Raw genomic sequence first — 16,590 nt, 5'->3', positions numbered from 1 at the left:
TAAGAATCATTAAATTCATATAGTGAAGAAAGCTTGTTTTGCAGCAGAACTTCCCAAACATACAAAGGCAATCATTCTTCAGTAGTTCTGAGATTTATAACAGCCAGTTATTTATCAGTATCTGCTGGGTACTATAAGTCTAGGAGATAATTATAAAGTTAGATCTTTAACCGTTCCCTTTAATATAAAGTCTGGCTAAAAAGATTATCTAGGATGAAGATAAAAGCCAGTGTTCATATTAAAGACATCTTCAGATATACTGTAAAACAAAAGCAACATAAGATCCAGCATTGCAAAAAAACAATGCATAATGAGTAACTTTGCCCTCAGGATTGTATCTGTCTGCATACATTGCTCTGTAAAAGTGCATTTGAAAGCTCTTGACTCTTAGAAGTGAGATGATAAAGTTTGCAAAGTCAGGTGTTTAGAGTTAAGGGTGCATGTTTCCCTCTACCCACAGGACCCTCAATACCCTCCAATTAATCACCCCACGAAACCCTGTCCACACCACTAATTGCCTCCCTCCACGTCCCTGCAGGACGAGGGCGAAGCAATTTAATGCAGCTCACAGCAATCAATAGCAATTAGGAGCATCCCTGACTAATCCCATTGAAAGCCGCGTCTTGGGAGATGGCCAAAGAGGACCAGAAATCTTTCATTTTTAACCCTTGCAGAAACAAGAAGCAAAGAAAACAAAAAACTTGCTTGTTTGAAAGCCCCAAAGGTTTGAGAATTAATTGCCCTTTTTCTCTTCATTCATCTCTATGAGTATTTTTTTTTCCCATCTAATCTAAATGCCACCTCATCATCTGTATAGTCACAGAAAGCCAGAATCCCATTATCTGTCCTGGTCTATATGAATATCATTTGGGTTTTTTAAACAAAAGCCATCTAAGCAATTAGCATAGCATTTTAAAGTCTGATGAAGATGTAAGTTTTGTCTGGGGGAATAATAAAACAAAATCCCATGAGATCTCTGAACGGTTGGCACGAAAGCTTCTCCAAATAGGTCGTATCCCAACAATGGCAAACATTTAAAAAAAATTCTAGCTTTCGGGTGGCATAATTTGACCGAGAAAAAAAGAACAAGCACAATAGCTTCTAAAAAGCGTGCAAATACATTCTGGAGAGATTTGCCACGTGACTTGAATCTTCAGGGGATAGTCAGATCCTTTATTTTGCCTCGCATACAAAGGCTTGATGAAAACAGAGCAATTATGATGTCTCTATCTTCAGATACCAATAAAAACTAATTTCTTTTATACAGATAATAGGTTTTATTGGATGTCATGAAGTTGAAACACAGTTATACAGCAAGGATATGTTGTCTAGGGCTCCGGCACAGGCAGGAGCTGGAAGGCAGCTATGCAGTCCAGAAGCCATGTGGATGGAGCCGACCACACCTTACCTATCCGGACCTTCTGGGGTTTGTAGGAGTTCTGAGGATCATATAAGATATACTGGGTGCAGAGAATCTGGTCTGAACCCGGCTGAGCATGGTAGGCCGCAGCGCTCAGGGTTTGCGTGACATCACTGTCATGCTTGGGCTGGCGATTCAGAAGCTGACCTCCTCCAGCTTTCACTAACTGAAGGAGCTCATGTTTAGGCGGTTTGAGGAAGGAGCCTAGCATGTAGAAGAAGCAGCCATCAAAGAGTGGAGGCAGCTAAAGATGTAGGAGAAAAGGAGAACAATTTAGTACATAAAGCATCAATAAAAAAACCTTAGTAATACTTTAAGACATCCTAAAATGGCCTGCATTGTAATTATTGGCATTTTGTTGAGCCTTTGACATTTTGATAGTGGAAGTGACAGGAAATTATTGGAAAAAAGAGGGAGAAAGCTGACTGGGTCAAAAAACACGCCAGATTTGAACCCACAATTCCCACGAGCAACAAAGCTCAATGTCTCTGAAGTGTGCGAACTGCCAAGTCACAATTCAGACAGAAATATTTGCATTTTTAAAGGGGATGCATGAACACTGGTCTTCATTTTTGACCAATACATTTCCAAGACTTTTCCAGTCCTGATCAGAATTTTTAAAACTTTTAATAGAATAGCTGATTAAAATTTTGATTCAAATTTCGGGGAATTTTATACAAATTTCCCTGATTATTCCATGGCCACAGAAACCTTTGAAATAGAGCACTTCACAACTAAAAGGGTAACTAACTACCTGCCACAAAGAGATAAAAACAGGTGTAAAAAAAAAAAGTGCTACATTATGGTTCAGTGAAAGTCTGAGCCACTTTCTCTGCCATTAATGAAAGTATCTGGCAGGTCATCTGGGGTTAAGTGACAGGCTTCTGCTCTGGTATGGTCTGGATGGTTCTGTGACAATGCCAGCTCAGGGGAGCTGTAAGATGCCTGTAAGATGTGGGTCACTGCCACACACTTGTTGAGAGGTCAACATGCTTGTCTCCTGTCATTACAGTTGCACGATAACCAGGACACACTTGCAATTTCACAGAAAAAAAACTGCACAATTCATCAAATGGAAAACATTCTTTCCATTTGCTTTTTTTTAAAGAAATGAATCATTTTATACAGCAAGGATGAATTAAATTGATCAAAAGTGACACAAAAGACTTCTACACTTAAAAAAAAAAAAAATATATATATATATATATATATATATATATATATATATATATATATACTTGAAATAAATGTATATTTGAAAAAACTTTCTAAAACAACTGTGTCATGGTTTCCACAAACCTGCCAAATCAGCAATTTAGAATGATTTCTGAAGGACCATGTGACACTGAAATTCAGTTTTACCATCACATGGATAAATTACATACTATAACTGGTTCAAATAGAATGTGAGAATTTCTCATATAGAATCTGTATTTTTCAAATAAATGTTAAAATCTAGTGCTTGGTAAACATTCATAAAATCCCAAACTTTTGGTTTGCAGTGTATGTATTATGATATTATATACTACACATTATATTTTCATAAATATATTATATTTTCATATATAATATTGATATATATATATATATATATATATATATATATATATATATATATACCAATTTACAGTAATAAACTTCCATAATTACCCACATATTTGTACCAAAATATTCAATACCTTCTGTGATCATATTCGAGTGATGATGCAAAATCATCAAATCAGAGTTTGAATCTGAATTTAGAGCAGCATTTTTGCTACTGAAGTTTGAATCAGAAGCGCAATTAAAACACCTTAATACGAACGTAATAAATCGCAAGTAATTAGACAAGGAATGCTTCCACAGCTGGCCTTCAGAAACCATCATGGACAAATAGAATGTAAAGCCATTTTGATGTTTACAAATGTTGCTTAATTTTACATAACCATCAAAATAATCAAGAATGTACTGTGAAAATATCACCTCGTCCTACCACGCATCCAAAACCCTGCATTTTTTTATGTTAAATGACTGCAAAGATGCTCCTATTAAACTGCGTCACGAGTCTTCTTAGCCATCGGAGCAGAACAGCAAGCTTGGCTTCTTTGCTGCATTGCATTTAAGCAGTACACAGTGGCCTAGGGAGATCGCCGGTGCCCTATATTGTCTCACAATGCACAGTCCTCTCAGAAAGTCACAAGTGTGCTGACTCCCTTTGAATTCCCTGTCCTCGAGGAAGTGTGTGGCTTTCTAAACAAGCCACAATCCATAGCACAGTCAGTAATAAAAGCCAAGCCAGCCTGAGGAGAACAGATCAACATGGCAGATTGACAATGAGAGACCATTAAAGAACAGGACCAGGAGAGGGTTTCACTCAGCCATTATTCCTCCTCTCTGGAGAGGAAAATGTGTCGATAACTGTTAGACCCTTCACATGTCGGCCTGTCACTCACCAGGCTGCCTCTGTTCGCACGGGCACGCAGGGGGCCGTCACCTGCCTCGTACTCGCTCTCCCCGACCCAGCTGCCTGCCTGAAGGCTACAACACACCCCTAGAAAAGAGAGCGAAACACAACAGATCAACTTAGCAGCAATACATCAGCATTTTAAAAGGATAGTTGACCAACAATGAAAATTCTATCATTATTTACTCACCCTCATTGTCATTTTCTTTTGTGGAATATATAATGAGTTATTTTGAAATAAAAAATCCTCACACAAAGATATTGTATGGCTACATAATGCTTAAAATATAGTGGCTAATACATTTATTATATTTCTTTTACTGTGTTTTTTGTCTGTTTTGAAGAATGACAGTCAAATGGAAAAAAGCTGCTCCCTTTTTTGTTTGACGGGGGAAGAAAAAAAGCACAAGGGCAAGAAAATAAAGACAGATTTTTCATTTTCGGGTGAACTTCTAAGTGTCAAAGTTTCAAGGCAAATATGTACAACAGCAGTGATGCAACGTGCACTTAAATTCTGCAAGTCTTATGCTGTATTTTACAACTTTTACTTGGGAAAAGTAACAGAGCAGGACAAGATCTTCAGGGCAGGAGACGCACAGCTAGAGGGGATGATCTCTCATTTTCTCTCTGATTCATTTCTGTCAGGTAAAATTCTTCACAAAACGTCTTCAGCACAATATACTACAAGTGATCTCTCGGCTGCACAAGGCTGTCCAAAAAAAAAAAAAAACAGCTTCTGCTTCACACATATATAAAAAACAAATCCTCCATCACAAGCCTTTTTCGCCTGCTGAACTTGTTTACAACTATTTGATAGCGTTCTGCTCAGTTTGCCCTAGTTGTACGTCTGGCTGAAATGGCTCTTTCTTGACTGAAGAGCTCTAGTCTAGAGTAACAGGCAGCTATTGTCTGTTGTTCCAATAAGAATGACAGAAAAAGGACAAGGGGAATAAATGAGCACCTTGTAGAGCATCTAAAAATATTTATGAAGCAGTTTAAGAGAAGAGCAAAGACGCTAGCTCGATAACTCATTGGCTTCTCTAACTGAAAGGCTGTCTTTTATGCCTTTATATTGAAACAGGGTTATAAGAGTTTGCCATTTGCCTTTATTTGAATAATATTTATAAATATACTGTGTGTGTGTATTCATATATATTAATATGTATATAAAATTAAAAATAAGCTGTATTTTAAACAAATTAAAATGTATATTAAAAATTATATATGCACACATACACATTTAAAAGATCAGTAAGATTTATTTTTTAAATGTATTTTAACAGTAAAGAAGACATTTATAATGTTACAAAATGTTAATAATGTTTCTGTTTCAGATAAATGCTGTTCTTTTGTACTTTCTATTCATTAAAGACAACAACAATAAGTGGCCAAATCTCCACACCACTAACTGACAAACACATATTAACAGCAAACACACACACTCTCCCCATCCTTTTCTCTGCTCTCGGGGGAAGTCGTCTCCAAACTCATCCTTTCCAATCACCCTACTTTCTGTCTGCTTGATCCTATCCCCACTCATCTCCTTCAAGCCATTTCTCCTTCTGTTGTACCAGCACTTCACACTGGTACCTTTCCCACAACATTTAAGCAGGCTCAGATAACCCCACTGCTTAACCCCTAAACAGGCAACAGGATACATATTCTTTAATCTCTTGTAGGATGCATGAGAAAGAATTTTTCATCCAGTTCTGTTATCATTATCATAGATGAGTCTGTTTGTAGTACGTGGGTCACATGACTTGGTTCATTTTTTGGATCATCTTGTTCCAGGACCGGGGCCCTATAGGGAAGATCCTTATAGGCCCCCTGTACACAGTCCCCCTTCTCAATCTATGTATTTTTTTTGAGTTAAACAATTGTGCAAAATGTTAATATTCACAGATAACACTGACATTATTAAGCTCAGTTAACTCCATCTTTGCATTTTTACTACAGGGTTTCACATGGCTAATTGTATTGTAGAACAGGGGTGATCAACCCTGCAGGACAGTGGACCTCAAGGGCTAGAGTTGCCCTGAGCTTGAAGACAAAGCAATTCAGCTCAGTAAAAATACAAGAAATGTGTATGCCTTAATTTTAGGACACTTAGAAATATCATACATGCAATATATTTAGCATATTACATTTTTTTTGCAACAAATAAATCATAGAAATATTGATGACTGACTTTTTTTATACCATAATAGGCCAATGTAACCTAGGAGATACAACTCATAAAATCCAAACTACATCAAAAATTAAAAAAATTCCTTTGGATATGTTTTACTTAAGTTCAGATGATAAAGTGACATTACTTTTTGTTGATCATTTTCCACTCTTGCCTGTTTAAGGGTTAAGAAACCCACTCTAAATCCAGCACTTTTAGAAAACTACAGACCAATATGCCTTCTTCCATTCATTGCTAAGACAATTGAGCAAGTCGCGTTCAAGCAAGTCTCTACCTTTCTCACACAGAACTAACTCCTGGACAACAACCAGTCTGGTTTCAAAAGTGGCCACTCAACCGAGACTGCCTTGCTCTCGGTTACTGAAGCTCTGCGACTGGCAAAAGCAGCTTCCAAATCATTAGTACTCATCTTGCTGGATCTGTCTGCTTCTTTTGACATGGTTAACCACCAGATCCTCCTGTCAACCCTCATGACGATGGGAATCTCACTCCAGTGGTTCAAGTCTTACCTCTCAAGTAGGTCCTTCAGGTTGTCTTTGAAGGGTGAGTGGTCCAAGTTGCATCTAGCAAGTTGGTCCAGTGCTTGGACCACTTCTCTTCTCCATCTATATCTACCAATTGTTTTCTTGTTTTATAAATAAATTGGTTTAATGTTTGAAGAACTTGTTGTTTGCCTCTTTTATGTTGTGGTACATGAGACAGCCGTAACAGACATCACTAGGATCTGTCATTCAGAAACCTGGCTTTTCCTATGCTAAGGACATACAACTCTACCGTTCATTTCAGCAAGATGATCCGATGGTAGCTGCCCGCATCTCAGTCTGCATGGCAGACATTTCTTGCTGAATGACGGACCACCACCTTCAACTCACCCTTGCAAAGACAGAACAGCATGTGATCTCAGCCATCCCAACACTTCATTACAACTTCTCCATTCAGCTAGGTTCGTCAATCCCTTCCAGGACAAGCCTGGAGCCTCGGAATTGTAAAATTATTTATAGAATTTTTTAACATTATTAACATAAAATAAGCATGACCTTAAGTTTCCTTTTCAACCCTTTTCATTTTAATTCAGTTTATCAAAATGTTGTTCATTAAATATTTTCATACTATTTTAGTACACAATAATACTAATATAGAATAATAAAAATAAAAAATAAAAAAAACGCAATACCAAGTGGAAACGGGCCAGGAACGAAAATCAAATTGGAGGGGTAACCAACCATTTTTGTCCACATCCCACTATAGTCTCTTATCGTAATGGAATAACCCATTTTAGATTAAAACTTTGCATTCCGTTGTGGAAGTGTGCCACTGAGCCATTAGCAGGATTAGTATTCCTGCATCCAAAGAGTCAATGTGTATCGCTATCTCTATAACCAGCCAAGCCCATAGTCTCAAAACACCTATAGGAACGAGTGCAGGCACACTCAGAAACCTCCATAGTAATCATAAGCTGTAATTGCACTTCCTCTGCCTCTTTAATTATGGTGTTCATTTCCCGGGTCCCTGTGAGGGCGGTGGCGGTGAGAATGTTACATCCCAGGGTTAATCCGACTCTCTCTCTGGACGATAGGGCCAGGTTGTTAGCCGAGCACCAAGAGCCATTAGCATATTAGCTAATTAGATTCACAATGATGGGAGACATCGAAGCTCAGCATGCGTGTGTGCGGTGGGTGGCTGTGGATCATGGCGCTGGCAGCTCACACACTCATGGGCACTGAACCGTGATACAGTGAGCCATGGAGACCCATACAGAAAAGCTCAGGCAGAACATCAAGAGCTCATACAGTGTGGCACAGACAGAGAGCTAAACTGAATGATGTACACTCACTCATTCCTCCATTTAAGACATTAATTAATGTCGTACAAAAATCGCATTGCGATGTCATTTATGGCGATATAATAAAAATGCAACATCTCATGGTTCTGCTGCAAAGATTGAAGGGTAAAAAAACAAAGTCTCCAATTTCAAGGAGCTATATGTAGAATTCAGAAACCCTTGTTATTAAATCCTTGTTATTAGCGACACCGGTGGCCGTTAAATGAATTGCAACCAGCAACTTATTGCTGATGCTTGCACTCCAGCACATGTAATATACAAGAGAACTCAATGCCTGACATACTCAAGGTGAAGTTCTTTTCAGTGCAAAGTTGAAAATATTGTAATATTTATATTAATAATAATAATTATATTAAACTATTATATGAAAACATTGATTAAACAACAGTATTATTTAAATTAATACTGAATTATATAATAATATAATGATTATTATTATTTGAAAGTATTGTTATGCAAAATGGAACAAATAAGCTTTTTTCTGTAATGCATTACCATTATTATTCTTATTCAGATTTGTATTCTTATCACTTCAGTAATGTTATAATTAATATATTATGAATAGTTATGAAATGATAATAGCAATACAATTATATGAAAATATTGTTATATAAAAAAGCTTTTCCATTCTTACAACATTTCCATTCTTATTCTAAATATGATTCTTATTATATCACTACTATTAAATATTATAAGTAATATTTATAATTAATAATAATGATAATAAAGCTTTAGAGTTTTAGTGTGTAGCTGACAATAGTTTTTACATATGTAATGCATTCAGTCATGTCCCTTTCGTTAACCCAGTCTTACCTTATTAGAGATTTGCATAATAACTAGAGCATTTGCTTTGAAATGCTTTAAATTAGGTGAATGTGAAAAAGTGAATCTGGAGCACTTGAAACACACTATAGATTTAAATCATGATACATCAAGCATTTCTAATATCCAGCAAGTAACATTTCCACCACAAGGCTTTTACAAATGTTCGTATCTATAGGGAGAACTGATAGATAATGCCGTAAAACTGCCCTCAAAAGGTGTTGTCTATTGTGGGCTGGATATTAAAAATGGATAGCAAATATGTTAACAATAACCAAAATCAAAAAATAGATAGCTTGGAGAACAAACACCTCACCAGCAATGATCCCTCTAGGCAGCATGCAAGAACGGCCGTGCACTACTGATGTTGCTCACACATAGAGCGAAATGAATTCAGCACAGAAGGCAGACTCAAAAAAGGAAGGGATTACTTGAATCAGAACTAAATGAATGGGCATGGCTTCAACCTATTCAACCCAGTCTATTGATTTTCACTATTAAACTGAAGATGTGAGAAATCGTATGGAAATATCCATCGCTGATTAATTCACGAGAAAAGGACCACATGCTAAATTTATAGCTGCATTAAATGGAATAGAAAACCATTTCCAAACATATGGTTTGTCCAATCGAAATAGACTTTGCTCATCAAGAACAACACGGAGTAAATGCTCACCAAAACGCATGTTTGCAAATCTGGACGTTAGCAGGCGCAAGTAACCCTATTACTTTGGGGACTGTATTATAAGTTATATTAGAGACATTTGAATAGTACTAATATTCATACAAACTTATACTGAGCATAAACTATCTTATCTAAAGCTTTGACTCGTTATTGTGCACTTACAGCTGAAACGGAGCATCCAGCAGCCGTTGAGGACTCCCTGCAGTGTGGTCAGGGTAGAGGGCATGATGGGAACATCTGGTACAACCACATGGGTGACTGGAGAGACATTTAATCAAAGAGTGAAGCAATTAATCACAAGAAATAAACAAAAATATGACTAGCAATATGGTAATATATTACATCTGTATTCATTTCTATTGAGAACTAAGCATTGTAATCATTAAATATTCACTGGTTATGTCTAAAGCTCACTTGAATTCATTCATGATCATCAGATGTGGCATTATGATTATTTGAAAAGCAGTGTGAAATTAAAATACTGCCAGTTAAGTTGTTGATTAACCAGGTAGTTGTCTTTGTTACTCTCAGTGTTATTTTAGTAGTATCTATTATATATACACTATTATAGTATTCATATTTTGAAATAGCTTTTATTTTTAAAGTTTCAGTTTTTAGTAATTTTATGTGCCGTTATCATTTGTATTAGTTTTTTATTTCCATTTATCTTCAATTTATTTATTTCAGTTTTAGTACTTCAACTCAAACTTATTTCTGTTACACACAAATTTTTTTTATTGTTGTTCATGCTGCCTTAAAAAAAGTTCAATCAAAGGGAAACGGTGATTAAAATTTCAATGCTTTTGCGTTCTCTAGCAAATGTTTTGCTTCCCGAGAAACTTTTGAGTTCTTTGTGAACGAACGCAAAGTTTCTCAAGGGAACGGAAAAGTTTTGCAAGGGAAAGCAAAAGCATTGGCATCTCCCATCTCATATTTTTTATTCCATCACCATGTTCCTTTAAGGGCTTCGTAAATATTTTAATTTTGAGTTTTATTTAACTTACCAAACTGTTTTTCATATAGTTATAGTTTTAACACTGCACATAATATATGTATCAGATTCAGAATCAGATTGTTTTATTTAGTGCCATGTCAGCATTCAAAGCTATTTTCATGGCAAAAATTCAATTACAAAAATACAAATATCATATAAATACAATAAAAACCAAACAAACAAAAACAGCAAGTCATATTATACAAGAGTTTTTTAAATGAACATATGATAAAAAAAAATCCAAAACCTTTTCATGCATAATCTTACTAAATAAGTCCTTAAGTGAGGCAACTTCATAAAAGAGCATTCTACTTGTATTAAAGGGGTGGTTCAGGATTTTCGACATCGGACCTCATTTTCAAGTGAGCCTGGTTGTTATTCATCAGTGGAGTCAGTTTTCAAAAAAATACACTTGCGTGATTTGTTATGTGGACTGGCTCTCTCGGTTTCCTAGGTAACCAAATATAACTCCGCCGCTTCTGTAGACTGCTTATACAGGGAACAAAGTATAACTAATGCAATGTGATGAAAGGGTAGTTTGATTTATAACATTATTCTCTCAACAGACATTTACATCGATAGTCTGGCGTTATAATTTAATGGCTTTTGGTGTGCTGTGGACTGGGTAAAACTGTTTAATGGCAGGCTAACGTGCACCGTTGACTCGCGCTAGCCTAGCATAGGCGAACCATCCTAAAGTAAGGACTGGATGATTTTTTTTGAAAACTGTCTCCACTGATGAATAACAACCAGGCTCACTTGAAAATGAGGTCCGATGTCAAAAATCCTGAACCACCCCTTTAAGTCCAGGACAATCTAATAAAATATGTTTAACAGATAGGGGAATCTTACAAAACACTCATAAAGTTAATAGATGTATCAGAAAAACAAAGACACTACATAGAAGCACCTAATATAGAAGTAGTATGCTACACTTCGCCAAGCCCTAGGGATCATTTTAATTCTAGAAAACGCAAAGCTCCCCTCTTTGTTGTGTGACAAACGCACAGCCTACATTCTTCGAGAAAATTGCATTTTGCCCTTGTTCAGCTATGTTGTGCAGCCTATGAGAAACCACTTCAATTACTTTAATTCTACTCTGTTTCAACTTTGATTGCTTAGAAGATGAGACACTGCACATTGTTTGTCTGTTGGTGTGATTTCTGGAGGAGTCGAAAGACTCTGCGAGAGCTACATTTGTCACTGAAAGTGCTGGTTTTATAATGTATGATTTCATAATATCTCTCTTATGCTCCAGCTGGATGCTTTGTAATGCTCTTCTATGTGATGGAAGAAAGGCAAAGAAAGAAGAGACACTTCATTTCACTGCTCAGAAAATGTTTCATTGTTGTCGTCTCCAAGGGCTGAGCCGTCCACGAGGTGTTAGAATAGTTCTATCCTCAGCAGACACAAAAAAAATATTAAGACCTGATGTGCAATTAAATTTAAAATGTATTCTGATTAAATGCCACATATTTCATGATAATATGTATTAAATGATTATATGAAGCAAAATTAGCATGTCAAAAAATCTGTTTCGATGATTTTTTTAGCTCATAAACTATCCTACACCATTGGTAATATAAACACTCACATGCTGTATGCATATGTAAATAAGCTTATTCTGCCACAATGTTAATTTGATTGGTCCATTGTTTTAACAGATATTAGACTATGCTGGACTTGAAATAACATTTTCAACTTCACAAAATGTATTAAAAGCTATTTTACAAAGGCTTTGAATGTGGTTCTTCCAATCAGAATTCAGTCAAAACTATCAATAATAATTTTGCTGTTTTGAGTATTTTGTTTGCAACTGATGTTAAATAATATGAAGCTGTTTTGTCTTCGTGTGTTATTTTGTTTTCATAAGTAAAGACATGAATTAGACATGTATAGATTTTTTATGAAAGACACAAATACTTTTATTCAGCAAGGATGCAATGAATTGGTCAAAAATGACAGTAAATACATTTTTAAGGTTACAAAATATTTATATCTCAAATAAATGTTTTTTTTTTACTTTCTTTTTATCACGGTTTCCACAAAAATTAAGCAGAACAACTTTTCAACATGAATAATAATGTAATAAGAAGTGTTTCTTGAGCAGCAAATCAGCATATTACAATGATTTCATCATGTGACACTGAAGACTGGAGCAATGATGCAGAAAATGCAGCTTTTCCATCACAGAAATTAAATTGTAATATAAATTAAAACAGTAATATTGTGAAATATTATTACAATTTAAAGCAGCACTAGGTAAGAATTCCGTTTTGGTCAAACAACGACCCCTAGAGTCGCTGTGGACTACTTGTATTTAACGTTACTGTCGTAAATACCACTCACGGCCTGATCCCCTTCCCCCTGTATACCGGTCCCAGTTCAGTCGGATGGAAGCTGTAACGAGTGGAAATAAGGTGTGGCCCCTTTAAGAGCTGCGCGCGCCCTGTTGAACTGTCGCAGTCTGTATTGTATGTGCGCCTCGAACTGTTTGATGCTCATTCTTGTGTTTGATGCTCATTTGATTGGGGAATAAACACAACGCGTTACAAATCGTCGGACATCGAACACGCACAGCTAGCCTCCGAAGATGTCTACTAATCCATCAACAAGAACACCAGGTGCTTTTTAGCTCACACTAACGAGTGAAAGCTTGTCCGAGTGATATACAATATAAGCAATATAACGTTACTTACAAGTCCAACAGCATGTGAGGACGTGTTGAGGGAAGTGAGGTAGCCTATGCCGTAAAGCAGTCGAATTTTGTAGTTCTTTTTGTTCTCGGGTTACTACCCGAAACCCGAAGTTTAAAAGTACGATTAAAAACGATACAGACCCCTTCAGGCTATGGCAGACGTGTCATTCAACCTATTGTAAGTCGATGTACCATCACAAGAGTCTTGGAAATATATTATGAAGGTTGAAAAGTTACCTAGTGCTGCTTTAAATAACTGTTTTGACTGCATAATTATTTTATCAAATAATTGCAGCCATGGGGAGCATAAAGACAGCATTAAAAATGTTTTACCAAACCCAAACTTTTGAACAGTAGAGTATACCATTACCCTCCCTGATATAAAATAACTCATACTATGATACACCGGCGCCCACTCATTCCTTTACACAAAACTCGAAGGAGATGTACCTGCACTTGAAAAGGACATCACTTGTTTTCCTCCAAGGAGTTGAGCGGCTTTGGCGAGCTGCTTCTGCTGAGTCTGCGTCAGCTGACTGCCAATCAGAACCACTGGACCCGTCTCCCGCACACGTCTCCCTGCAGCCTGCAAGAATACAAATAAACTATACCACACACTTCATTTGCATTTATGCTCTTGATAGATGCAGTCTAAAAGCAACATACAAGATAAAGTACAAAATACCAGCAATTCTGGTCTGTTTGTTTTCAGTGTGTCTATTTGTTTGTGCGGAGGGTTCGGGTCGCGTACCTTGAGGCTGGCGCGGGGCCTCAGGGTGGTTGTTAAAGCTTCCGGGGCCATTCTTAGGACCTCCTGCATTTCTGGAGTCAGTGCATAATCCACCGGCCGCAGGCCAAGCATATTTCTGGGAAACACAGACATATGTATAGTTTATGCAAAGTACACTTTATTGAAAAGAAAACATGTTCAAGGACATACTGTGTATCCTCTAGATGTTTTTCTGTTAAGCCTGCTAATGCATTATGCACACAGAAAAGTTGGTGTTTCAACCAACCTGAAATAAATAAGCCTCACAAAATGGTGCACTTTGTGGATTTGTTTTGTGAACTTCAAAAAACTGCACAAATAAAAGATGTCCCTTTTGTCATTTTGTGACTTAAAAAGGAGCTCACAAAATACCCCCTTTGTGCCTGTGATGGCCTACGATGCGGCCACACAAAAGGACGGTAACTGAAAACACACATGCATACATGCGTCCTTCCTCGGTGGTTTACTTATTATTTTTAGTATTTCATGATTAAATATTTGTCAGATACCTTGGTTACAGATCACACTAGATACATATTTCATAATAATGACAGACACAGATTTGGTTCATTTTCACGGTTTTATTCTCAATTTGTTTCATGTCATAAATTACTAGTTTGGGTGCACACTTTCTAGTTATTATTGGTATATTGTTAACGTTTATTTCTTTTGAGTTTAAGTTGCTTACGTGGGAAGAGCGGAGGTTTGGCGCTGTCTGGGACGCTGCGCTTTTGTTCTGTTGGGCTAATCCATGCTGCCAATTAGCTGGGGTGGGGGTGCATAATTGATTAATTGTATGTTTGTTTGTTTATTATAATTCTATTTATATTTTGTTGACTATAATTATTTGGGTAATTACTTTGTTTATGACCCATTTCTTGATATTTCTTAAGTTAATTACTTTATTGTAATTGTGTTAAGTGATGTTTGTGGTGTTCACTGTGTATGTGTTATGGACTAGTCCTTTGTGTATTTAAGTTCCCCATGTGCGTCATTTGAGAGGTCATGTTGTTTTGTTATTTTGGTTTGATTACTGTTAAGTTTGGTTCTGTGCAGTTGACCCTTTTTATGGGCCCAGACCTGACTTTATTATGACCGCCGCTAGCGTAGCTAGCGAAAGCGGTCATATAGGGATTGTCAAAGTTTTTTTTTTTTTTTCCCGTCACCTTACTGAATTTTTCGTCAACGATACCAGGGACACCGAAGCACCGGGGAACATGAAATTTGGTGGGCATGTAGCCCCACTAGACTTCTAAGGAAAAATTTCGTTTGGTCCCCGGGGGCCACTCCCCCCCGCGCTGGGCCCCCCCAAACCCAAAAAAATGCAGTTTTTCCTAAATAACTACCTGAACCGTGGCACCGAGGATGAAGAAATTTTTATGGTATGTTGGTCTACTAGAGTTTTACGGAAAAATTTCGTTTGGTCCCCGGGGGCCACTCCCCCCCCCCGCGCTGGGGCCCCCGTAAATTTTTCGTCAACGATACCAGGGACACCGAAGCACCGGGGAACATGAAATTTGGTGGGCATGTAGCCCCACTAGACTTCTACAGAAAAATTTCGTTTGGTCCCCGGGGGCCACTCCCCCCCCGCGCTGGGCCCCCCCAAAACCAAAAAAATGCAGTTTTTCCTAAATAACTACCTGAACCGTGGCACCGAGGATGAAGACATTTTTATGGTATGTTGGTCTACTAGACTTTTACGGAAAAATTTCGTTTGGTCCCCGGGGGCCATTTCCCCCCCTGCGCTGGGGCCCCCGTAAATTTTTCGTCAACGATACCAGGGACACCGAAGCACCGGGGAACATGAAATTTGGTGGGCATGTAGCCCCACTAGACTTCTACGGAAAAATTTCGTTTGGTCCCCGGGGACCACTCCCCCCCCCACGCTGGGCCTTCCCAAACCCAAAAAAATGCAGTTTTTCCTAAATAACTACCTGAACCGTGGCACCGAGGATGAAGAAATTTTTATGGTATGTTGCTCTTAAGGGCCCACATCAGCCTAGCCCATAATCACTCATTTATGATTTGCGCCCCTCCCATAAAAAATGAAAATGCAATATTATTCTGCTTTAATCGCCCCTATCTTCAGTGGAGATGTTCAGAACTGCACCATATTTCATGTGTATGATTAACTTGACATCCTCTGGGGGTATCCTCTGCTAAGTTTTGTAGAATTTCATCCATGGGGGGGTATAAAATAAATTCATTTATGTGCACATTTAGTGACTGTACACTCATCGGCCTGTAGATGGTGCTGTTGAGCGAAGGGTTGCTGGTTTAGGATGATACTGTCACACACACACATGCAGGAATACAAACGCAAGCATGCACACACACTGACATCCACACGCACAGACACACACCCATACACACACATACAAATCCACAAGCACAGACACACACACACAAACACACACGCGCACACATGTACGCACACATACATACACGCACAGACACACACACGCACAGACACACACACACACACACACACACACACACACACACACAGACACACACACACAGACACAGACACAGACACAGACACAGACACAGACACAGACACAGACACACACATACACAAACACACACACATACACACACACACACACACACACACACACACAGACAGACATGCACATACTATTACTTTTTTTAGGTATATACATAAACACGCAATACAGCCAAATTACTCCACGTCATTTATTTTTGTGGAAAGCCAGTGCAGGCC

General features: G+C 37.7%; 1 protein-coding gene across 6 annotated transcripts in view; it reads right to left on the bottom strand.

The window, feature by feature from the left end:
• Nucleotides 1–1,154: 1,154 nt before the first annotated feature.
• The window catches only part of bard1 (BRCA1 associated RING domain 1), a 32,015-nt gene continuing 16,579 nt past the window's right edge, over nucleotides 1,155–16,590 (bottom strand). For all 6 annotated transcript variants that reach the window (XM_081367755.1, XM_081367756.1, XM_081367754.1 and 3 more), the window contains 5 exons: nucleotides 13,845–13,959; nucleotides 13,544–13,679; nucleotides 9,564–9,659; nucleotides 3,853–3,950; nucleotides 1,155–1,664 (listed from right to left, as the gene is read on the bottom strand). In XM_081367755.1, coding sequence (XP_081223881.1) covers nucleotides 1,329–1,664; nucleotides 3,853–3,950; nucleotides 9,564–9,659; nucleotides 13,544–13,679; nucleotides 13,845–13,959 — 781 coding nt within the window. In that variant the 3' untranslated portion in view covers nucleotides 1,155–1,328. The remainder of the gene's footprint in view (nucleotides 1,665–3,852; nucleotides 3,951–9,563; nucleotides 9,660–13,543; nucleotides 13,680–13,844; nucleotides 13,960–16,590) is intronic.

Source organism: Scardinius erythrophthalmus (assembly GCF_964197995.2).
Source record: "Scardinius erythrophthalmus genome assembly, chromosome: 6".
In the NCBI taxonomy this organism is placed as follows: Eukaryota; Metazoa; Chordata; class Actinopteri; order Cypriniformes; family Leuciscidae; genus Scardinius; species Scardinius erythrophthalmus.
This window is presented reverse-complemented; position numbering and strand designations above follow the sequence as displayed.